The sequence below is a fragment of the Babylonia areolata genome, chromosome 1 (assembly GCF_041734735.1).
Source record: "Babylonia areolata isolate BAREFJ2019XMU chromosome 1, ASM4173473v1, whole genome shotgun sequence".
Taxonomy (NCBI): Eukaryota; Metazoa; Mollusca; class Gastropoda; order Neogastropoda; family Buccinidae; genus Babylonia; species Babylonia areolata.
The window spans coordinates 91,003,672-91,030,599 of record NC_134876.1 but is presented as its reverse complement, the minus strand read 5'-3'; the positions used below and the strand labels follow the sequence as shown (position 1 = coordinate 91,030,599).

The 26,928-nt window shown below is 41.8% G+C and overlaps 1 protein-coding gene across 1 annotated transcript in view; it reads right to left on the bottom strand.

The window, feature by feature from the left end:
• Window positions 1-561: 561 nt before the first annotated feature.
• LOC143289166 (cadherin-87A-like) overlaps window positions 562-26,928 on the bottom strand; it is a 77,749-nt gene continuing 51,382 nt past the window's right edge. The window contains exons 29-40 of the mRNA XM_076598092.1: window positions 25,952-26,141; window positions 23,204-23,433; window positions 22,442-22,621; window positions 21,088-21,222; window positions 17,741-17,876; window positions 16,652-16,912; window positions 15,516-15,802; window positions 14,429-14,517; window positions 9,642-9,734; window positions 6,910-7,033; window positions 4,319-4,484; window positions 562-3,920 (exon numbers count right to left, since the gene is read on the bottom strand). Coding sequence (XP_076454207.1) covers window positions 3,901-3,920; window positions 4,319-4,484; window positions 6,910-7,033; window positions 9,642-9,734; window positions 14,429-14,517; window positions 15,516-15,802; window positions 16,652-16,912; window positions 17,741-17,876; window positions 21,088-21,222; window positions 22,442-22,621; window positions 23,204-23,433; window positions 25,952-26,141 — 1,911 coding nt within the window. The 3' untranslated portion in view covers window positions 562-3,900. The remainder of the gene's footprint in view (window positions 3,921-4,318; window positions 4,485-6,909; window positions 7,034-9,641; window positions 9,735-14,428; window positions 14,518-15,515; window positions 15,803-16,651; window positions 16,913-17,740; window positions 17,877-21,087; window positions 21,223-22,441; window positions 22,622-23,203; window positions 23,434-25,951; window positions 26,142-26,928) is intronic.

Genomic DNA, 26,928 nt, shown 5'->3' with positions numbered 1-26,928 from the left:
TTTTTTCTGTTTGTCTTTCTTTCTTTCCCTCTTTTAGATTTTTTTTTCTAGAACATAAGAAAAAACATATTTTAAGTTTTAGCAGTACATATTTGCTTCCCTCCACGTCACTTCCAGTTCGTTTTTCTTCTTATTCAGTTCTACTCTCTATCTTTCCGTTCTTGTATCAATTGTTCTTTGTTTCTATTTTGTTCTTTTCTCTTTTTTTCATCATTCTTTCTCTTGATCCTTATTTCCCCCTCTTTCTTTCTTTTTCTTCAATCATTTTCTTTATATCTGTCATTAATTCCTTTCTTATTAATTTGTTTTTTACCTTTATTTTTTCTTGTACACTATCTATTTTCACTTTTCTTTCCAAATGATGTCCTCCTTTTTTCTGGACTTCATTCATCCGTTCTTCTTTTGTCATTTATTTTCAAACAGATGAGCAGGTCAACTGACCAATGGCAAGAAAGAGACATTGAAATACAGACAACAAGAAAGAGACACACACACAGACACTGATATATACAGAGAACAAGAAAGAAAGACAGGCAGAAGCATACAATTTCACAACATATCTATAAAAGTAACTTTATTATTACATAAACACCGCTGTTTACAAAATGGTGGAAGTTTTTTTTTCAGTTCAATCTACCGTGGTACACTCTCATTCTAACATGGGAACAATCACATACGAGTCAGCCATGGCACTGGCAGACACTTTTGTACAACAGTAGCAGTCTGAAGACATCGGAATGCATGATGAATCATTCAGAAGAAAAGAACAGGTCCCTGCAAATAACATGTCTGGCTACATGTGAAATCCTAACGTCTGACATAACACAGAAGATAGGCAGACACACTGGGAGGATGGGGATGGTGGTTGTTAAAAGACGGTATTCAACATTCACACATACTCAACTTGAGACAATATTCTGAATTATGACAGTTAAGTAAGGCTTTAATCATGTTCATGTATCAGATTATCAAGCTAATCTAAGCTTCTGCAACACATGAAAAAAACCCTGGAACAGTATCCATGCCTTATTAAAGGACACACAATTCTTGATGATTTTAATAATTGCATCAGATATATCTGTCCAAACATTATTGTCATCATAAACACAGAGACTATGAAAAAATAACAAAATAATCTTCAAAACAGAACCAACCAACCAAGACTTGTCATTGTTGAATAATCATACAGCACCATGACAATCTTTTTCCCGGAGAATGATACTTTTAGTTTTCTTTTTGATATGAAATCAGTGACGCCCACAGTAGATGTTATTCAACTGTCCTGTGATGACACCAAAACAGATTTGACCATCAACATAACCTTATGATATTTTAGTTCCAAAACAAAACCAAAAAAACACACCAACTTCAATTCTTCTATGAAAGACAATGGAAGGAACCGTTATTGGAACATGTGTTTGAGATGACAGAACTGAAGAAAACATGAACCATAAAAGCTACTGCACCCAACTTACGTCTGACTGACAAACAGGTCTTTCATCACAATCACTAACACTCCCAACCGAACTGTTCATGAATTCCTAAAGGAATCATCACCTCTCACAATAACTGGAAGATTTCTGACGAGACACTGGACAGAAACTGATGTTCACCATGTTGTTCTTGCACTGATTTAGAAAGCAACAACTATCACAACCAGAGCTCTCCTGGTCACCAAGCAACGAGAAGAAACAGACAGCCCATTCAAAGGTGAGACATAAGTTGTGTCCACCTTTGCTTTTATCAATGCCTTTATTTTCTTTTTCTTCATTTACTATTTATACCTGTATTATTAATTTCTTACTTTCTTTTTCTTCATTATCTCAGTGTAGCTGATGGGACTTTACATAATAAGCCTTTATCAGTTAACTTCTTACTTTCTATTCCTTCATTATTTTAGTACAGCTAATGGGACAATACATGTAGATTTTACGGAAACAGTTCTGGAGCGTGTCTGTCAGTCCTGAGGTTGAACAAACTTCAATGATGTGACAGATGTTGGAAAACACCCCTCTGCACAATCTTCCCGAGTTCACCGTGAGGTGCTGCCATAAGGCAATGCCACCTGTTCACAGCAATCAGCTGTCACCATGACAACAGCTGAAGGCTGCTAACTCTGAAACCATTGATCATCTCAGATACTCTCCAAATCTGACATGCCGGATTTGTGTTCTGTCCCTTTGACTGACGAAACATCCTGACAAACATGACTGCGCTCAGCTGCTGAAAACGCCACCACACAAACAGACGTTGCCTTTGATTAGACCCTGAACATTGCAGTAAGACTTGGGCTTGGTTTCAGAAGCAATGATAGCAGAACTATGTTTGCTAAGTGTTAAGAAATTTCCTAAGTCCATGGAATTAGCACAGATCTAGGACAAATCTTTTATGCAAAGCAAACTTGGCACTGCTATCCCTTATACAACCCAGACCTGGATATGTCTCTGCAGCCAAGCCCTTACTTAAAAAAAACACAACAAACAACAACCATGATGTACTCCTGTTGTTTTCATGTGGAATCTGTAATCCATTCATAAACATCTTTCGGCCTCTCATAATTTGTGTTTGGTAAGCACTACTGATTGCAGAACTTTGTGCACTGGCAACTAATAATTTGGGAGAATGTTACATTATTTACAACTGGTCTCGATGTATTTCATCAACGTTAACTTATTCAAAAATCTGAAATGATCAATATCTTAAACAGCAGGAATGTGAAACACTACATCATATGGGAAAGCAGGATAAAGGACAAGCCAAACATGATGAAATACACACTCGTTCTATATAAATACATTATATGTAATTCACAAATATATCTCATATCAAATCAACTGGAAAAGGCACAGTATTACACTCATGACACATAGAACACTGCCAATACAAACAAATTAGCTAGAACACAGCAGTAAAACAAACACACATACACACACAGAAACAAAACAACAACAAAAACCAACAAAACCCCTTCATTTTCTAGGTAGAAATCCAACCTGCATTTTTGTGACAACCCCTCCCCGACCTCTCTCCCCCCCCCCCACCACCCCCGCCCCCGGAAAAAAAAACCGTGAGTTTGTGGCCTAGACAGATAAACAAAACTATAACAGATAGTGTTTTCTGGAAGCATGAGAATGGTTAATCACAAGCACAAATGCTTCATGAAAAAGTCTGGTCAATTTCAACCCTCATTAACAGAGCAATCCTTCATACAACAATGAATGAAAATGTGTGCGTGTTCAGTACATGGACGACTGAATTTCTTGAAAACATTCTGAAAATAAATACACATTGCGGTTCATATATATCTATAAACATCTGCACCAATGCTGGATTAAACCTATCAGCGCCAAGCCTATTTTATGTTCAGTGACAATTATTTGCCAAAGGATTGTTGGTCAGGGGGGAGGGGGGGGGGGTAATCATTTTCTCGCCTGCAAACTACTGAAAGAAAGTCCTTACAACTACTTTCCTGAAAGGAAAATAAACACACTTCTCAATTAGTGTAATTTCATGTGAATTTTATGATTTTGCAATAGAAAATTTTCTTTGATGACAGGGATGGAATTTTCCATTCCAGGGCACTTTTCTTTTTTTTTTTTCACACTGGAAGGAGATGGAAATGTCCATTCTGGGTCACAAAAAAAGGATAAGCAAAAACAATCAGTGTTATTCCTGGACTTTTCTTCTTAAGGATGATAATGCTCTCCATATAATATCTACAAACATGATTCTTTTTTTTAAACTGGATCAAGTGGTTGAGACATTCAATACATGTATCACAATGTCATTATTTTCCTCAGACAGTTTCACAAAGGAGAGCTGCCTAAGTGACAGTATCAGCAGATGATGTAGATGAAATCCGCCATGTTGAAGTACAGGAACATTACCACTCTGCTCAGCTCACTCATCAGGTACCAAATCTGTAAGCACATACATAGCTCAGTTTGAAACAGACCATTGTTTGGGGAAAGAAATTAACTAAAAAACACACAGACACACGATTGCACACACACACACACACACACACACACACACACACACACACACACGGCTTAAACCTGTGTCTCTGTCTCTCTTACACATGCAGACACACACACACACATACATTCACACACAAGTCAACACAAACACACACACAAACACACACATACAAAGATGAATAAACACACTCACACACACACACACACACACACACTCACACACACACATGTATACCACATACACACACACACACACACAGACACAACACACAACGCCCACACACAACACCCCCTCCTCACCCCACCCACCCATCCTACCATCCCCAAGCTGAACTCACAAGTCCTTTGGGAGGTCATGTAGCTCTTGTGGCGGTCGTACAGGATGCAGATGGTGACCAGTAGAATGAGGGCGCAGATGAAGATGAAGACAGCGATCACCACCAGCAGCCACCACAGGTCTCGCCACTTCACACTGTCCTCCGACGACCTCGGAGATTCGCAGGTCTGCCATGACACAACCGTCAACAATAGTTAATCCTCTGACCCCTGTTAGGGCATGGAGGATGAAAAATAAGTTTAGCTACGGCCGATAACCTCCCAGAGTAGGTTACCTCCCCTGTGTATCCCTGACTAGTGCCCTCTTTTTCCGGCAGCCATCTTGCGACAATGACCATCAGAACAGCAGAGGAGGCAACTGCTGTCCCGACTATCCGGCCTGGAATCTGATTATACAATTTATAGTAGAGAGTGTTTTGCCCAAGTTGCATCCCCACTCCCTCGATCAAGAGGGCCTTAGGACTGTCACCATTGGGACGGATCCCAAAGGCTAGTTAGCCCCCAAGGCTACAGTACTAAGTCCCAGTGCAATTTGACTTCTAGTGTGAGAGACATAGTCCTCCATGAAAGACTAAGCTGCAAACGATTTCCCTTTGCAATTACGAAACCACTGATAATACAGCTCTCACTTTGCTGTTGGCCATACTGTAAACGTATGTCAGATCATTGATTTGATAAGTATGTTACCCAAACGTAATTTTAGGAAGACAATTTCCTATCATTGCAAAAGGTCAAAGATCAAAGGTCCCATGGCCTTTTACGGCTATCAGGGGCAGTGAATTCCTAGTCATTTCCACAGTGTCCTATGGGCTCAGCATAGGGAGGCAGGGTCTAATCCTTTCCCAATGCCATTTTAATGTTTCCCCCCAACTGAAGTCAGATACCCATTCAAACCTGGGTGGAGTGAGGAAATCTGGAGAAAAAAAAATGCCTTTCCCCAAGGATACAACACCATGCTGAAAAAGGGCCTCGAACCTTGGAACACTGGATCACGAATCTGATGCCTAACCATTTCTGCTATAACATCATTGGTACTATGCACCAAAATTCAAATGCAAACAGCAAATAAATGATTTCTTTGGCATTATAAACCAAAATTAACAAGTCAACCACTTGTAGCAAAAAACTACACACACAAATCAAACCTGTGTGCATAGAGCTACACACACAAGTCGGCCACTGTGTGCAAAGTGCTACACACACGAGTCAACCAGTGTGTGCAAAAAGAGCTACACACACAAGTGAACCACTGTGTCCAAAAGAGCTACACACACGAGTCAACAAATGTGTGCAAAAGAGCTACATACACAAGTCAACAACTGTATACAAAACACACGTCAACCACTGTGTGCAAATGAGCTACACACGCACGTCAACCACTGTGTGCAAAGGAGCTACACACACATGTCAACCACTGTATACAAAACACACGTCAACCACTTGTGCAAAGGAGCTACACACGCACGTCAACCACTGTGTGCAAAGGAGCTACACACACACACACATCAACCACTGTGTGCAAAGGAGCTACACACACACACGTCAACCACTGTGTGCAAATGAGCTACACACACAAGTCAACCACTGTGTGCAAAAAGAGCTACACACACACGTCAACCACTGTGTGCAAAGGAGCTACACACACACGTCAACCACTGTGTGCAAAGGAGCTACACACACACGTCAACCACTGTATACAAAACACACGTCAACCACTTGTGCAAAGGAGCTACATACACACGTCAACCACTGTGTGCAAAGGAGCTACATACACACACGTCAACCACTGTGTGCAAAGGAGCTACACACACACGTCAACCACTGTGTGCAAAGGAGCTACACACACACGTCAACCCACTGTGTGCAAAAGGAGCTACACCACACACACGTCAACCACTGTGTGCAAAAAGAGCTACACACAACACAACGTCAACCACTGTGTGCAAAAAGAGCTACACACACACACGTCAACCACTGTGTGCAAAGGAGCTACACACACACGTCAACCACTGTGTGCAAAGGAGCTACATACACAAGTCAACAACTGTATACAAAAACACAAGTCAACCACTGTGTGCAAAGGAGCTACACACGCACCGTCAACCACTGTGTGCAAAGGAGCTACATACACACACGTCAACCACTGTGTGCAAAGGAGCTACACACACACGTCAACCACTGTGTGCAAAGGAGCTACACACACACGTCAACCACTGTGTGCAAAGGAGCTACACACACACACGTCAACCACTGTGTGCAAAAAGAGCTACACACACACACACGTCAACCACTGTGTGCAAAAAGAGCTACACACACACACGTCAACCACTGTGTGCAAAGGAGCTACACACACACGTCAACCACTGTGTGCAAAGGAGCTACACACACAAGTCAACAACTGTATACAAAACACACGTCAACCACTGTGTGCAAAAAAAGCTACACACACACGTCAACCACTGTGTGCAAAGTGCTACACACACACGTCAACCACTGTGTGCAAAAAAAGCTACACACACAAGTCAACCACTGTGTGCAAAAAGAGCTACACACACAAGTCAACCACAGAACAGAAGCAAAGAAAGTGACTCACCCCCTGGTCCACCATGTGGTATTTGCTCGTCACAGCCTTGAACCTTTTAGAGTACTGAGCCTCCAGCCCGACGTCGGCGTCTACTGGTTTCAGGTTGTCCACCATCACAAAGCACACGTCCGTCCTGTGCCGCACACAGGCACCACACTTTTGTGTCAACGTACACGGGCGTATGTATGTACCACACACACACACACACACACACACACACACACATATACACGCACACATAATCATGTGCACACATTCATGCACACACTTGTGCATACACAACACACTCACACACACACACACACATAGTATAATCATGCACACACACACACTCACAAACACACACTCAAACACACACACACACTCAAAACACACACACACACACTCAAAACACACACACACACATAGTATAATCATGCACACACACACACTCACAAACACACACTCAAACACACACACTCAAAACACACACACACACACACACACACACACACACACACACACACTCACTCACACACACACACACATAGTATAATCATGCACACACACACACACACTCACAAACACACACTCAAACACACACACACACTCAAAACACACACACACACACACACACACACACACACACTCTCAAAACACACACACACACACTCAAAAACACACACACACACACACACTCAAAACACATACACACACACACACACTCAAAACACACACACACACACACACACACACACACACACACACACACACACACTCAAAACACACACACACTCAAAACACACACACACACACACTCAAAACACACACACACACACACACACACACACTCAAACACACACACACACACTCAAAACACACACACACACACACACACACACACACACACACACACACACGCTCAAAACACACACACACACACTCAAAACACACACACACACACACACTTTGCCGACTCATTGTTTTCCTAACACATTATTCAATTTCTGTTGTATAATTTATGCCTTTTTTTTTTCTTACTGAGTTGGACCATATTTTAAGATATAATTATCACTCATCAATGAATAATGTTTACAATTAAAAAAAAATATATAAAATAATCCTTCATGAACATTTACTGGTGCTGAAACCCGTAACTCCAAAAACAGTCATCTCTGTCAGAAAGTGTCAATCTCAATCATTTCAAGAGTAATATTTCTTTATCAAAAACATTTATCGCTGTCTTGCTGCAAGCCTTGTCTGTTTTTGCACAGCCATTCTAATGGGTGATGCTATGAAAACTCAAGGATATCAACAACCATGTCAAGTTTGGTGTCCACAGATATAATTATAGGAGTTTTTTGAAAAAAAAAAAAGGCGACGTTACATTTTCACACAGACACACCCAGGCACAGGCACAGACAACCCACAGAGGATTAAAAAATAAAGTTAAAGGTCTCATAACTTTTTATGGCTATAAGGGCAATGATTTCCTATTCACTGTGTCTAGAGGGTTTAGCACACGAATGGGGTGGCCCATTCCTATTCTTCCATTTTTTTTTTTTTTTTTTAACTTTCCCAGACCAAAGCCAGGTGCACTATCACACCTAGGTGGAGCAAAAAAAACAAACAAAAAAAACAAACAAACAAAAAATCAGAGTAAAGTGCCTTTCCTGGGTAAAGTGCCTTTCCTGGGCAATCAGAGTAAAGTGCCTTTCCTGGGCAATCAGAGTAAAGTGCCTTTCCTGGTCAATCAGCAATCAGAGTAAAGTGCCTTTCCTGTGCAGTCAGAGTAAAGTGCCTTTCCTTTCCTGGGCAATCAGAGTAAAGTGCCTTTCCTTTCCTGTGCAGTCAAAGTAAAGTGCCTTTCCTTTCCTGGGCAATCAGAGTAAAGTGCCTTTCCTTTCCTGGGCAATCAGAGTGAAGTGCCTTTCCTGGGCATACAACACCATGCTGAAATGCTTCCGTGAACCCTGATCACTGGTGAATACATGATCACAAGTCTAACACACCCAACCAGTTCTGCAAACCACCCCCTTGACAGACAAGAGGGGGGCGGGGGGGGGGGGGCGGGGGCGGGGGGGGGGGGGGGAATGCATATGCACATTCTCCAGTCTTTCCTTCTCTCTCTCTTTCTGACAGACATTCTGTGATCAAAATGAACCAACCCATACAAAAACAGTGACGAAAGACTGCTGATGAAAACAGAAAAAGCACAGACAGAGGAGCAGACAAGAGGTTTACAACACACGGACAGTTCAACACGCAGAAGAGGGGACAGACCAAGGCTAGAAAGAAAAGAAAAGAAAAGAAAAGGAAAAAAAAAGAAATGGAAAACTTAAAACACAAGACAAGAGAGAGAAAAGAAAGAATAGAGCAAGGGGAAAATAAACAAAGATAAAGGAATAAAAGGATGAGACAGAGAGAGAGATAGAGAGAGAGATGGTTTATTCATATATAGGCCAAGGCCCCTTATGAAAGGTTTATGTGAATAGGACGTAATGAAAACACCATGGTACCACATACGCGATAATCTAACATCAGTCCCAAATGTAGACTAGCCTGCGCTACACAACATCAATAATTATACTCATGACATAATGATTCTCAGGATTACGAAAGCTTTATACAAATACATGTAAAGAAAGATTTCTAACGATTTCAGAGGAGAGAAGATATCAACATGTTCAATTCAGGCAAATTAAGAGAGAGAGAGACAGAGAGAGAGAGACAGAGAGACAGAGATGTTCAAATGCACTTACTGAGTTGCCACTATACGCGACCCTTCTCTGTGCTCGGTCACCTTGGTGAGGAAAAACTGCTTCCCATCCTTTTCCCCCTCTTTGTTCAGATCCCTGTGGTGGGAGGGGGGGGGGGGGGGCGGTGGGGGAGGGGGGTGGGAGAGGGAAGACAAACAAAAAAAGTCTCAATAAAACTCCAACAGTTTATAAGATAAGATAAAATAAGATAAGAAGATAAGAATAACTTTATTATCTCCAACTGGAGAAATTTGGTCAGGTGCATTATCACAACATAGACAAGTAAACAACATGGGGACCATAACTGTAAAAGCCAACAACAGCCCCTACAAATATTACGAAGATACAAATGTAAAAAATATCACTTACATCTTTTCATACATACATCCACACACTGCAGGTAATAACTAGTATTCTTAATGTAAAAACAGAAAGAATTAAGAAACATTATTTGAATGTAATTATAAACATAGCCTACTATACTGCACATTGATTATAATAGATAAGATAAGAATAAAGATGAATTGCGGAAAACCACAACCAGAAAATCAGCACACATCCGCACACACCCCCAACCCCCCACACATGCGGATTACTTGATTAAACAAGAGTAATAAACATATGTTCTCAAATAAAAGCATTTCACATATTCGCTTTTAAAAAACATTGCAATTAATTATTACATCGTAATTATATTATAACAATGTTGATCTTTATGTTTATCTCCGAAGAAGGAGAACCCCGCTGTCAATGAGTGTCACTATTTGATTATTACTCCTCCTCCTGTGTGTTTTGAGCACAATGGATTTGCTATTTCAAATGAAAAAAGAATACAGTCAAGAATAAAATATTTTCTAAAAAAAGGTGAAAGATAAAAAATAAAAAAAAGCAGGAAAAATAGGGAGTTATTTGCTAACACAATACCTTCTCTGAGGCAAAGTGAAACAAGATGTTCACCTTTTACATAAAATGTAATTCACACAACACATAGGCTGAACACCACGAAAGACAGTAAAATTGAAGACTATACCATAAAAGACAGTAAAACTGAAAACTACACCATAGAAACGGAATAACTGAAAACTACACAACAAAAGACTGTCAAAATGAAAACTGCAACATGGAAGACAACGAAACTAAAACTAAACACCACTGAAGGCAGCACAACTAAAAACTATGCTATGAAAGAGAATATAGTTGGAAACTATGTAATGAAACACAGTCAAATTGAAAACTACACCACAGAAGATAGTCAAGGTGAAAACTAGGCCATGGAAGACAGTAAAGATGAAAACTAGGCCATGGAAGACAGTAAAGGTGAAAACTAGGCCATGGAAGACAGTAATGGTGAAAACTACACCAAAGAAGACAGTACTGGTGAAAACTAGGCCATGGAAGACAGTGAAGGTGAAAACTAGGCCATGGAAGACAGTAAAGGTGAAAACTACACAAAGGAAGACAGTAAAGGTGAAAACTAGGCCATGGAAGACAGTAAAGGTGAAAACTATACCATGGAAAACAGTAAAGGTGAAAACTACACCAAGGAAGACAGTAAAGGTGAAAACTATACCATGGAAGACAGTAAAGGTGAAAACTAGGCCATGGAAGACAGTAAAGGTGAAAACTATACCATGGAAGACAGTAAAGGTGAAAACTACACCAAGGAAGACAGTAAAGGTGAAAACCAGGCCATGGAAGTCAGTCAAGGTGAAAACCAGGCCATGGAAGTCAGTCAAGGTGAAAACCAGGCCATGGAAGTCAGTCAAGGTGAAAACTTGGCTATGGAAGTCAGTTTCAGTTTTCAGTTTCAGTAGCTCAAGGAGGCGTCACTGCGTTCGGACAAATCCATATACGCTACGCCACATCTGCCAAGCAGATGCCTGACCAGCAGTGTAACCCAACGCGCTTAGTCAGGCCTTGAGAAAAAAAAAAAGTAGTAATAGTAATAATAATAATAAAATTAATAAATAAAAAACAAAGACAACAATTATGATAAATAAGCAAATAAATGTAAAACACAGAGACACAGATTCACACAAACACCCACATATGCATAACAGATATGCACCAAACATGCAGTTTCACAGATACGAAAGCACAGTCAAATACACATAAACGTACATGAGCCCCAACACACACACACATTACCCTGCACCTCCTCTACCCCCCTCCTCCACACACTCATTTCTAGACTACGTATCGCAGATTCCATGCCACACACACACACACACACACACACACACACACACACCGATGAACCCTTACTTGTACAAGCACACACACATACACCCATATCCCCCACCCCCAGCCCCCCACACATATATACAGATATATATATATATATATATATGCACACCTGCACGTTCCAATATTCCGTTACTCCCACAGTGTAGGCATGCATACACACACATACCTCATCATCTACCCCCCCCCCTCCACGCCCGCACCCCCCCCTACACACACACACATACGCATGTGCACAGAACTCTCCTGACACTTGTGTACACTTACACCCTCGCGCATGCACAAACGCACTCAAACACACAGACCCACCCACACACACACACACACACACATACACACACGCACAGAGGCTGCCACTGATTGGCCGCAAGAGGGATGGGAAAAGATCTGTGATGTCAAGAAAGTGGCATCAAGTGTGTTGCTCAGTCTATTGTATTTGGAAAGGCCCACAGAGGCTCTGTTCCGTTGTGAAGAAATTTGCGCAATGTTGGTTTGGAAATGATGCCGATATTTGTTTGATTTGCAAAGCATCGTGCTCTACCTTTCATGCTAGACTTTCGGCCGCTCCCTCTCTCCGCCTTTATTTCTTTGAGGCGATCGATAGTGTGATGGCCTTGTACCTGTTCTTTTTGATATTCTTTGACTTTTCTGAGGATTTCCGATTTTCCTAGATGTAGGCCACTCGTTGTTGTTGCGTTACCAGCAAGTCTGTCAGCTCGCTCATTTCCCTTAACACCTGCATGTCCCGGGCAGTATGACCATGCAAGCTTTTTAAACTGAAAGTTGCGCATTGCCTTATGCCACTCTGGGCTTCCCGTTCCATTTTCAATTTTCTGTATGAGGTTCATTGAGTCGGTTAGAATCATGGCACGTTGGTTTCCAGGCATCTGGATGGACGATAGCCACTGGAGGGCATGTGTCACAGCTTCAACTTCCATCGTTAGGCTGGAGGTTGTGACTTTGTAGGCAGCATTCTCTTCCCTAATTGTTTTTCCATTTTGTTTCGCAGTGAATCCCCAAACAGATTGGTCTTTGGTGACAGAGCCATCTGTGTATATGATGATGTCCTCTTCTTTACTGTTTTCTTCTATGAGTAGCTTCACTTCCGCATCAGTTTTGCCCTCTGGCCATTCCCGACAATGTCTTCCTAGAGTGGGTGAAATGGCTGTGTTGAATAGATGGTTGAGGTTTTCGGGGTTTTTCTCCCATTCTTTTGTTTCTTTCAGGTCTTGTAGTTGGCATACTAGCTGGATTGTGTCTTCTGCTTGCCCCATCCATGATCTTCCTCGTCCTAGACGGCTACCTTTTGGTTCTTTGACTGCATCATGCAGTGGGTTTTGAGGGTTTTCTAATGCTTTGAAGTAGGTCTTAACCTGTTCTAACTTGTTTCTGGCCTGCACTGAAGGAAGGTCAAGCAGGTATCGCATGGTTTCTGTGGGCGTGTCTTTTGTTGTTCCAAGGATCAGCCTCATAGCTTCATTTTGAACTCTTTCTAATTTTAGGAGGTTGCTTTGAGATGGTGTTGTTAGCCCAAGTCCGTATTCGATTACACTGAGGACGAGTGATTGGTATAGCAGGAAGAGGTGGCGTTGTTCAATACCTTTGGTTGCCATTGCTTTTAAGACTGAAAGGCCCTTTTTGCATTTGAGAACAGTATTTCCTGTATGTTTTCTGAAGGTCAGCATCCTGTCGAAGTGTATTCCTAGGTAGCATAGGCATTCAGTTTTCTCGATCTGAATCCAGTCGAATGACACAGGTGGTGGTGATTTGCTCGCGGTTCTGTTGTTGAGGGTGCACAGCAACGTTTGAGCTTTCACTAGATTGATGGAAGATCCTGTGTCTTTGCACCACTGAGCAATATTGTTTAGTTGTTTCTGGACGGCTATAGTTCTTTCCTGAGCATCTTTCGAAGTTTTGAAGACCAGGCCATCATCCGCAAAAGTAAGCACCCGAGCTATTCCACTGTTGTTTAAGTCTGCAAAGCCCTTCGTGTAGACATTGTAGAGGACAGGAGTGAGCGGAGACCCTTGTGGCAGTCCCATGGATAGTTTAGAAGGTGCAGTAATGGTGAAAACTATACCATGGAAGCCAGTAAAGATGAAAACTAGGCCATGGAAGACAGTAAAGGTGAAAATTAGACCATGGAAGACAGTAATGGTGAAGACTACACCATGGAAGACAGTAAGGTGAAAACTACTCCATGGATGACAATAAAGATGAAAACTAGGCCATGGAAGACAGTAAAGGTGAAAATTAGACCATGGAAGACTAGTAAAGGTGAAAACTAGGCCATGAAAGTCAGTACAGGTGAAAACTAAAAGGTGAAAACTAGACCTTGGAAAACAGTAAAGGTGAAAACTAGGCCACAGAAGACAGTACAAATGAAAACTATACCATGCAAGACAGTAATGGTGAAAACTACACCATGGAAAACAGTAAAGGTGAAAACTAGGCCATGGAAGACAGTAATGGTGAAAGCTACACCATGGAAGACAGCAAAAGGTGAAGAAGACAACTGTGCACAGTTACAGCTGTGAGATACCCACATTATCAGGTCGTCAGCCATCTGCCAGCCTTGGAGAGGTTCCACATCCAGCACCAGCCGCAGTTTATGTCTGTCCTGGTGCACCACCAGCTGCACATCATCGCCATCATGGTGACTGACTACACAACATCATTATCATCACTGACCTACAAAATCATCATCATGACGGACGACAACATGATGATGACTGACTCAGCTCACCATCACAGTAACAGTGTCACACATTTAACGCCTCGCGCAACTCACTGTCATGGTAAGAGCATCATACATTTAACGCCTCGCACAACTCACCATCACAGTAACAGTGTCACACATTTAACACCTCTCACAACTCACTGTCACAGTAAGTGGCATACACTTAACGCCTCACAACTCACCATCACAGTAGCAGCGTCACACATTAACACCTCACACAAATCACCATCACAGTAACAGTGTCATACATTTAACGCCTCACACAACTCAACATCACAGTAACAGCGTCACACACTTAACGCCTCACACAACTCACCATCACAGTAACAGTGTCACACACTTAACACCTCTCACAACTCACCATCACAGTAACAGTGTCACACATTTAACGCCTCACACAACTCACCATCACAGTAACAGTGTCACACATTTAACGCCTCACACAACTCACTGTCATGGTGAGTGTCATACATTTAACGCCTCACACAACTCACCATCACAGTAAGTGTCACACATTTAACGCCTCACACAACTCACTGTCACAGTAACAGTGTCATACATTTAACACCTCACACAACTCACCATCACAGTAAGTGTCACACATTTAACACCTCAAACAACTCACCATCACAGTAACAGTGTCATACATTTAACACCTCACACAACTCACCATCACAGTAACAGTGTCACACATTTAACGCCTCACACAACTCACCATCACAGTAACAGTGTCATACATTTAACACCTCACACAACTCACCATCACAGTAACAGTGTCACACATTTAACGCCTCACACAACTCACTGTCACGGTGAGTGTCATACATTTAACGCCTCACACAACTCACCATCACAGTAACAGTGTCACACATTCAACGCCTCACACAACTCACAGTCACAGTAATAGTGTCGTTAAACAGAGGATCCTTGGCATCTCTAGCCAAGATTTCCAGCTGGAAGCGCCCGTAAGCAAAGTCATCGTATGACGGCAGGTTGGCTGAGATCCTGCCAGTGTCAGAGGTGACGGTGAAGGTGCCTCTCATGGAGTAGGGATCCCCGCCATCAGGGGGGTAGTACAGGATGCTTGTCATGGAGTACACGACGACATTGTTCAGAGGGCCGTCAGGATCCGTGGCCTTCACTTTAAACACCTCATTCTCTGAGGGCTCTGTTGCCATCACTGTTGACACAGGTATGACAGAAAAATAACACCCCCCCCAAAAAAACAACAACAACAACAACAACAAAAAACACTCACACAAAAACTGGCAATAATACAATGAAAGAAGTATCCAAATTTTCTATTACAAAAGGATAAAAATATTTCAAAGCCATGCACATGAAATGGGCATATAGAGCAAATGACACTGTAGAATGGACAGCTGTGATGTCTGCAATGTATGTGCCTAATCGCCAAAGCTAACAGCACAGATTGTAAACAATAAAATATGCATGCACTCAAGGCCTGGCTACCCCGTTGGGTTATACTGCCTGTCAGACATCTGTCCAGTAGATGTGGTGTAGCATACATGGATTTGTCCATATTTTGTATTTGTATTTCTTTTTATCACAACAGATTTCTCTGTGTGAAATTCGGGCTGCTCTCCCCAGGGAGAGCGCGTCGCTACGCTACAGCGCCACGCATTTTTTTGTATTTTTTCCTGCATGCAGTTTTATTTGTTTTTCCTATCGCAGTGGATTTTTCTACAGAATTTTGCCAGGAACAAGCCTTTTGTTGCCGTGGGTTCTTTTACGTGCGCTAAGTGCATGCTGCACACGGGACCTCGGTTTATCGTCTCATCCGAATGACTAGCGTCCAGACCACCACTCAAGGTCTAGTGGAGGGGGAGAAAATATCGGCGGCTGAACCGTGATTCGAACCAGCGCGCTCAGATTCTCTCGCTTCCTAGGCGGACGCGTTACCTCTAGGCCATCACTCCACATATGAAGTGACACCTCCTTGAGAAACTGAAACTGAAACTGAAACTGACTACCTGCCCGCCAGATAGCAAGTATCCTTGTCACCCACCTGCCACCACAGCTTTGTCAGGGAATGTCGGCCCGTTATCGTTGCGGTCCGTGATCTCGATGACCACATAGCCAACCTTGTCTGTCTCGTTCATCTGTCTGACGTCAAAAGATCGCTTCTGGCGTCCGCCGGGTGCCCTCAGGGAAAACTGCACCGTGACGCAGACCAGATACTCCTGTTTCTCCTCAAAGTCAAGAACTTTGGTGCTTTGAATGGTGCCATTTTCGTTGACCTGTAAGGCGTCATCGTAATTGTCCAGACCTGTTGGCAAAAACATACTGTGTATGGTACGGTATGGTATGGTATGGTATTCTATTGTATTCTATTCTGTTGTATTCTATTGTGCTGTACTGCAATATATTTTACTGTATTGTATTGTGTTACTTTTTGCCACATGAGATTTCTGTGTGTGAAATTTGAGCCGCTCTCCTAGAAGAAGATGCATTGCTTTCGTGCAGCAGCACCCTTTTTTTCTTCTTTTCTTTTCTTTTTTTTCTTTTGGTCTACAAGTGTATTTGTTTTATCATTATGGTGGATTTTTCCACAGAATTTAGCCAGGGTTAACTCTCTTGTTGCCATGGGTTCCTTTTTATACATGCACTAAGTGCATGCTGTACATGGGACCTCAGTTTATCATCGCAATCCCAAAGACTAGCACCAAGACTATAACTCATGGTCTCGTGGAGGGGAAAGTAAAAAAATTCCTGTCTGCATAGGAACTGAAACTGACACTTGCTCCCTAGCTGGGCGCTTAACTGCAAGGCCACCGCTCCACTGTCATGGAGATAAAGTGTCTCTCACGCACAGACACATCAGCACAACCGTGTTCAAGTGCACACACACACACACACACACACACACACACACACAAAACGAGTACCGCTTTCACAGACGGGGTATTCACTCTCAGGTACAGATTTGTTTGATCATGTACATGTGCGTGCACACACATACGCTCACAAACACACACACACACACATACATACACACACTCACACACTCACACACACACACTCAAACACAATCACAAACTCAGAATCCATGTTGTCACACACTTCAATATAGACACACAACCATCCATCGTCTTACAAATTTTGCTGCCGTTGTAGCGATAATAGTGTATGACATCATTGCCATCTGCATCAGGATCACAAGCCCGAGCAAATCCCACAATGGTGTTGTTTGCGGTGTCATCAGGAGTGTCAAACGTCGTGGGCACCTCGAACTGAAACACACCACCAACACTCTTACCATCATCATCATCATCACTGTCATCAAAAGAACTACTTTCATTTGCTCTTGTCCTTTATTGCATCCACTCTTCTTCTTTTTTTCTTATTATTATAGTTCTATGATTTCACATAAGCAAACAGCAAAGGGGGATTCAAGAATGAAGATTCAAAAACTGTATTATTCAAGGATATGGATTTTAGGCATTGCTCAGTCTTCCAATCTATCACTGTGACAATTACAATAATGAATGAAGTAGGAGAGTTACAGATGGTCCAAAAAATGCAAAACTGGATTTGTACAAGTCATTGTATTCACAAAGCAGAATATATTTATCTGAATCATAACGCTCTGATGCCCTTTGAACAAATTCACTGAAATATGGTGGTGATATGGTTGTTTTTTTTTATATTTTGAACATGAGGACCATTCTACTGTAGTCAAATTACTTTCACAGTGGTAAAATTTCCAGGTTTGTTAATTTGTCATTGATTGACAGGGAGTCTCAGTGGTCAAGCTTAGCTGCTCATCTATGCAATGAGTTTATTCTTTTGAGCTGGTTGTGACTGGCATTTATCCAGACTGTAGATGAATAACAGATATGAGAAAGACACTGAGCTCTGAAAAATAGTTTTCGGACTGGGACATCAACAAAACATTCGAGTTCATTCAAAAAGAACAGAATGCGAGCTAACTGCCTGCAGATATGGTTGATATGAGCTTGCAATTTCAGTTCTTTATCAATGATTACCCCAAGAACATGGTGTTCACAAATTTGCGTTGCAACAGAGTCCTTGCTTATATCAAGCTTTAAATAGAGATACCTATATTCTGTTTTTGTTTTGAAGTCAGAACCATACTTTTTGCAAATTTGTTTTATGTGGGTTAAGTTCCATGTGACTTTGATTACACCAGTCTGAGATGTCATTTTTTTCCCTGTTCCAACATAAATTGTACAAGATCAATGTCAATGTCGCCACAATGAAGAAAACTGTCATCAGCGAACAGATCCGGCACCAGTAGGTCTGACAAGCATAAACATGGACCTGGGAGAGGAGGAACATCTCCACTCCTCACCGTGCAGCATGCAGTTTGGATCTCAACCCCAAGACATTCTGAACAGACGGTGGAGATGCTCATCACCTCTCATCAGTGTGATAAAGACTGTGCCTTATCAGCTTGCCATGCGTCTGAATGACATGTGAAACAGACACCATCTGGTCTGAATGACATGTGAAACAGACACCATCTGGTCTGAATGACATGTGAAACAGACTTTATCGGGTGTGAATGACATGTGAAACAGACTTTATCGGGTGTGAATGACATATGAAACAGACACCATCTGGTCTGAATGACATATGAAACAGACACTATCTGGTCTGAATGGCATGTGAAACAGACTTTATCGGGCCTGAATGACATGTGAAGCAGACAGTCGGGTCTGAATGACAGGTGAAGCAGACACTATTGGGTCTGAATGACATGTGAAATGGACTTTATCGGGTTTGAATGACATGTGAAACTGAGTTTATCGGGTCTGAATGACATGTGAAACAGACTTTACCAGGTCTGAATGACATGTGAAACAGACTTTATTGGGTGTGAATGACATGTGAAACTGACTAACCGGTCTGAATGACATGTGAAATGGACACTATCCAGTCTGAATGACATGTGAAATGGACTTTATCGGTCTGAATGACATGTGAAACAGACTTTACCAGGTCTGAATGACATGTGAAACAGACTTTACAAGGTCTGAATGACATGTGAAACAGACTTTACCAGGTCTGAATGACATGTGAAACAGACTTTATCGGGTGTGAATGACATATGAAACAGACACTATCAGGTCTGAATGGCATGTGAAGCAGACAGTCGGGTCTGAATGACAGGTGAAGCAGACACTATTGGGTCTGAATGACATGTGAAGCAGACACTATCGGGTCTGAATGACATGTGAAACTGACTTTATCGGGTCTGAATGACGTGTGAAACAGACACTATCGAGTCTGAATGACATATGAAGCAGACACTATTGGGTCTGAATGACATATGAAACAGACACTCTCTGGTCTGAATGACATGTGAAACTGACTTTATCAGGTCTGAATGACATGCGAAACAGACACTATTGGGTCTGAATGACAGGTGAAACAGACACATGTGCCTGTGCTCACTATCTTCCCAGCAAAGAACAGCTTTTGAATCTGCTCATAACAAAACAGTAGGTCTGGCCGAAGTGTCACTGAAAAACCGTTCCCTCTCTCTCTTAGAACAATGGGAATCTTCTGGTTCAGAGCGTCACTCTGACGCTGAGTTTCAGTTTCAGTAGCTCAAGGAGGCGTCACTGCGTTCGGACAAATCCATATACGCTACACCACATCTGCCAAGCAGATGCCTGACCAGCAGCGTAACCCAACGCGCTTAGTCAGGCCTTGAGAAAAAAAAAAGTGAATAAATAATAGATAAGCTTACATAAATAAATAAACAAACAAATAATAATTATAATAAAGGTAGTAGTAATGATAATAAAATAAAATAATAAATAAGACAACAATGATGATAAATAAGCAATGATGATAATAAATAAATAAATAAGACAACAATGATGATAAATATGCTGAATGATAAAACAGTTCACTGTCCCCCCCACAGCTGCAGTTGTGAATCACGACTCAACAATGGACACCCTTGTGGCCCCTTCCAGCAGCTTCACAGCTCTGAGCAATCACATCTCCCGCAAGAGGCACGAAGCATAGGGATTTCAACCCAAAAGATCCTAAGTTTGAACCCTGGTCATAGTGCGTCTGCTGGGTTAAGGGTGGAATTTGTAAACAGATGTATTCGTAATGCAGAACATCAAAATAATATGCACATGAAAGACCCCATAGCCCATGTCAGCGTTCAGTGGGTTATGGAAACGAGAACATGAATATCCAGCATGCACACCCCTGAAAACTGAGCATGGTTGTCTACATGGCAAGGTAAAAAAAACAAAAACAAAAAAACCCAAACACAATCATACACATATCTTTTTTGCTTGCAGCCCAGCATGCACACACACACACGCACGCACACACACACGCACACACACACATACACACACACTTAACAACTCAGCAGAAGGAAATCCCCCCTCAGCGTTACCCATCCACCAGACAGGGTGCAACAAACTTGCCAGTTCATTGCTTCACACTCACATCACTGGGACAACCAGGATAGAAGGGGGCTTTCTCGAAAGACGGTCCATTGTCATCGATATCAGTCAGATGCACCGTCAGCTCACGGCGGCTCAACTTGTTTGGTTCCAAAGCATCTGTAGCCACCAACAGCAGCTGTGAACAGAGTAAAGGAATATTTTACATAAAGTTAAATAGAATTATGTTGGGTTTCTCCTTTTCTTTTAGAGATTTTTTTTTTCTCAAATCTGTGTTCATTCAGTAAGTTAAGTGTAATGCGAGATACACAGCACCCAGTATCTTTACTTCTGGCACACAAACACACTCATATATAATTAAAAAAAACCAAAAAAACAGAAACAAAAAAACAACAATTATTGCTGCGGGACTGAAGCAAGAAATGATGTAAATAAATGGAGCTCCAATTATAATTCAAACAAATGGAGCTTAAGTTATAATTATCAGTATGGCAATCACTGGCCAGACACCCTTCATACGCACACTCGATATACGCATGAAATTGTAACACTGTGAAGATAAATTATGCATTCTTATGAAAATTCAGTTCAGTTCAATTACTCAAAGAGGCGTCACTGCATTCAGACTAATCCAGATATGCTACACCACATCTGCTGAGCAGATGCCTGAACAGCAGCGTAACCCAATAATAATAATAATAATGATAAAGTAAACTGATACAAATAAATAAATATAAGGAAAAAAGAAAAAAAATGATAATAGTTATGAAAAAAAAGATGATAATGGTATAAATAAATACGTTAACATATCAATATAAATAAACATACACACACGTGCGCACACGCAAACTCACATACACACGCATTCAAAATGAAATCAACATTGAAACTCTGGGCATGATGTTCTTCGTCAGTGTTGACCTTGTTATTCCAGATGAAACTAGGCATATATGATGTTCTTCATCAGTGTTGATCTTGTTATTCCAGATCAAACTGGGCATACATGATTTCTTCATCAGTGTTGACCTTGTTATTCCAGATCAAACTGGGCATACATGATTTCTTCATCAGTGTTTACTGTGAAACGCAAGACGAACCTGGGCATATATGATGTTCTTCATCAATGTTTACTGTGAAACGCAAGACGAACCTGGGCATATATGATGTTCTTCATCAATGTTTACTATGAAACGCAAGACGAACCTGGGCATATATGATGTTCTTCATCAATGTTTACCTTGAAACGCAAGATGATCCTGGGCATACATGATGTTCTTCATCAATGTTTACCTTGAAACTCAAGACAAAACTAGGCATACACGATTTTCTTCAGTGTTTACCTTTTAAGTCCAGATGAAACTAGGCATATGTACACAGTTTTCTTTATCAGAGTTCACCTTGTAAGTGGGCTGGATTTCCCGATCCAGGTCCGCCGTCACGTTGATGTCACCGGTCAACTCGTTGATGAAGAAGTACTGAGAGTCTGACCCTAAATTACCAAAGCTGTACTTGATATAGGAGTTGTTTGATGAGCGAGCCCGAGCTTTGATCTTAATGTTCAGTTGGGTCCTTTTATGCTGAAATGGAAAACAGACAAGAAAAAAATAATGATAATAATAATAATAATAATGATAATGATAACAGTGAAGATAGCATACACGTAGGCCCACCCCAGTTATTTCAACAACAATAACAAAGTGGAGTAGTGGCCTTGTGGCAACACATCTGCCTTGGAAGCAAGAGAATATGAGCACACAGGATCCAGTCCCACACCCATCAGTATTTTCTCCCCATCCACTAAATCTTAAGTGGTGTGGTCTGGATGCTAGTCATTCGGTTCTGTGTGCAGTGTGCACTTAACATTGTAAAAGTTCCCATGTCAAAAAAAAAAAAAAAAAAGGGCTGTCCCTGGCAAAATTCTGTAGAAAACTCCACTTTGATAGGGAAACAAATACCCTTGCAAAGATACAAAAGGAAAAAAAAGGGTCAGTCGAGCTGGGCTGTCGAGACACACTCTCCCTGAATTTTACACACAAAAATCTGGCCTGACAAAAAGGTAATAAAGCAACCAACCACACAATCTCACCCCCTCACCCGCACCCCCCCACCCGCCCATCCCCCGCCCCCCAAACACAAAATCCCATAACCATCTGACCGACCTCTTCCACATAGACGTTGAAGTCAGTGGGCAGAATCCATTCTGGCGTGCCGTCGTTGGAGTCGACTGGCTGGACCTTGATGGTGACAGGGACTGTGGCACTTTTGGGGGGTGTGCCTCTGTCCCTGGCCATGACCAGCATGCTGTAGCTCCCACTCAGGCCCAGCAGTGACTGCTGGGTGAACAGCACCCCGGACTCGCTTGTGATTTTGAACAGAGACAAGGGGTTCACTGCACAGAAAGGAAAAGGGTCATTAGGCCATGTTGTTGTTGATGCTGACGTTGATGATGATGACGCCCATGATGGTGAGGTGGTTGTTGATGTTGATGCTGATGTTGATGATGATGACGCTCATGATGGTGAGGTGGTTGTTGATGTTGATGTTGATGCTGAGGTTGATGATGATGACGCTCATGATGGTGAGGTGGTTGTTGATGTTGATGCTGATGTTGATGATGATGACGCTCATGATGGTGATGTGGTTGTTGATGTTGATGCTGATGTTGATGATGATGACGCTCATGATGGTGAGGTGGTTGTTGATGTTGATGCTGATGTTGATGATGATGACGCTCATGATGGTGAGGTGGTTGTTGATGTTGATGCTGATGTTGATGATGATGACGCTCATGATGGTGAGGTGGTTGTTGATGTTGATGTTGATGCTGAGGTTGATGATGATGACGCTCATGATGGTGAGGTGGTTGTTGATGTTGATGCTCATGTTGATGATGATGACGCTCATGATGGTGAGGTGGCTGTTGTTGTTGATGCTGATGTTGATGATGATGACGCTCATGATGGTGATGTGGTTGTTGATGTTGATGCTGATGTTGATGATGATGACGCTCATGATGGTGAGGTGGTTGTTGATGTTGATGCTGATGTTGATGATGATGACGCTCATGATGGTGAGGTGGTTGTTGATGTTGATGTTGATGCTGAGGTTGATGATGATGACGCTCATGATGGTGATGTGGTTGTTGATGTTGATGTTGATGTTGATGATGATGACGCTCATGATGGTGATGTGGCTGTTGTTGTTGATGCTGATGTTGATGATGATGACGCTCATGATGGTGATGTGGTTGTTGATGTTGATGCTGATGTTGATGATGATGACGCTCATGATGGTGATGTGGCTGTTGTTGTTGATGCTGATGTTGATGATGATGACGCTCATGATGGTGAGGTGGTTGTTGATGTTGATGTTGATGCTGAGGTTGATGATGATGACGCTCATGATGGTGAGGTGGTTGTTGATGTTGATGTTGATGCTGAGGTTGATGATGATGACGCTCATGATGGTGAGGTGGTTGTTGATGTTGATGCTCATGTTGATGATGATGACGCTCATGATGGTGAGGTGGCTGTTGTTGTTGATGCTGATGTTGATGATGATGACGCTCATGATGGTGAGGTGGTTGTTGATGTTGATGTTGATGCTGAGGTTGATGATGATGACGCTCATGATGGTGAGGTGGTGTTGGTTGTTGATGCTGATGTTGATGATGATGACGCTCATGATGGTGAGGTGGTTGTTGATGTTGATGTTGATGCTGATGTTGATAATACTCATGATGGTGAAGCAGTTATTGTTGTTAATGATGATGATGATTATGATGACAATAACGATGAAGATGACACTAGTGATGTTGTTTATGTGTTGATGATAATGATGATGATGAAGATGATACTGATGATAACAATGGCAATATCAACGATGATGCTGGTGATGATGATGATGACGATGATGATGACGATGATAATATGCACTGTGCTAACAAAAAAACAAATCACACAAAAAAGGAAGACAGCAAAAGTGAAAAGAAGAAAGAAAATCAAAGACCTGCCCTACAAACATACACAAACTTTCACTGTTGCTGCTGCTGCTGCTGATGATGATGATAAAGATGACAATAAAACAGCAATGATCAAAATCATCAACAGAGGTACCTTACAAAAAATGTCGGTGAAAAATTCAAAGGTATGTACCTCACACTGACATTCATGTGAACGCACACACCTGCGCTTCATCTTTCCCCTCTTGTTACCCATCTCTACTGAATGCCTTCAAATCAACAACAAAAAAAGCAACAGTAAAGAAATCAGTAATGAGAGAATAGAATGGAAGACAAAAGAAAAGTCACTGTTACAAACCACACTGCACGTAACCTGTGTCTGCTTGCGCTCTTGACCCCAGTGATTTAAACTCTGCTCTGCTCTGAGCCGAGAGACTGCACATTCTGAGCCGCAAACTCACAACACAGCTTTCATCATCTTCTTCTTCTTCTTCTTCTTCTTAGTTCCTGGGCTGCAACTCCCACATTCACTCGTATGTACACAAGCAGGCTTTTATATGTGTATGACAGTTTGTACCCCGCTATGTAGGCAGCCATACTCCATTTGCGGGGGTAAGCATGCTGGGTATATTCTTGTTTCAATAACCCACCAAACACTGACATGGATTACAGGATCTTTGACGTGCGTACTTGATCTTCTGCTTGTGTATACACACAAAGGGTGTTCAGGCACTAGCAGGTCGGTACATGTGTTGACCCGGGAGATAGGAAAAATCTCCACCCTTTCCCCGTCAGGTGCCCTTAACAAAATTTGAACCTGGGACCCTCAGATTGAAAGTCCAACATTTTAACCGCTTGGCTATTGCGCCCATCAGTATTCATCTATTCATTGACTGTTGTGCAACAAATCTCTTCCAAAGAGTCAAAAGAGATGAAGTAATCAAACCTCGATTGTTGGGATTGTTGTCTCTGACAAGGCTGTATTGTATGTGTCCGTTGATGCCATTGTCATCATCTCTGGCCAGAATCTGTCCCAGTCGTTGGTCAATGGGAGCAGTTTCTGGCACTGAGAAGGCCCGTTCTGTGTCGGAGAAGGTAGGGGTGTTGTCGTTTTCGTCCAACACCTTGATGTTTATCTGCAAGTGGTATACAGAAGATATAGATATAGATATATAAGTATATACATGTGTGTGTGTGTGTGTGTGTGTGTGTGTACTCGTGTGTGTAGGTATGTGTGTATGTATGTGTGTGTGTGTGTGTGTGATTTTAGAAAGAATGTACATATAACAAGTCACTCTTACAATAGTTGTAGGTGCTGCCACCTTCCAAAACAGGCACACACAGAGAGAGAAAGAGGCAGAGAGGTGGGGGAGGGGGACTGAGGGGTGGGGGGTCGGGGGTGGGGGGGTGGGGACAGAAATATCTATATCTGTATGAAAATATATATGTATGCATATGCAAACACAACAGTACATATACATCTACACTAATACATATCTGAATATTCATTTGTGTGTGTGTGCATGTGTGTGTGCGTGCATGTGTTCTTAATTTGAGAAAGAAAGAGAATTTTTAGAGTACTCCTTGTATTAATATCAACAGCTGCACACACACACACACACACACATACACACACACACGCACACACACACACACACACACACACACACACACACACACACACACACTGTCTTCTCCTCGACCCCGAAACAATTTATATAAATTTTAGTTTAACATTTCTGGTGGAACGATATGGAACAGCTTATCTTCCTTTTTTAAAATCATGTCATTTGAAGCAAACTTTTAAAAAAAAAAAGCTCTCAAGAAATACTGATGGAAAAACTATGATACCTAATATGTTTTGTCATGATTAGCCTCGCCTCTGATATTCTTGTCTATGTATTGTGTATCTGTCTGTTTGTT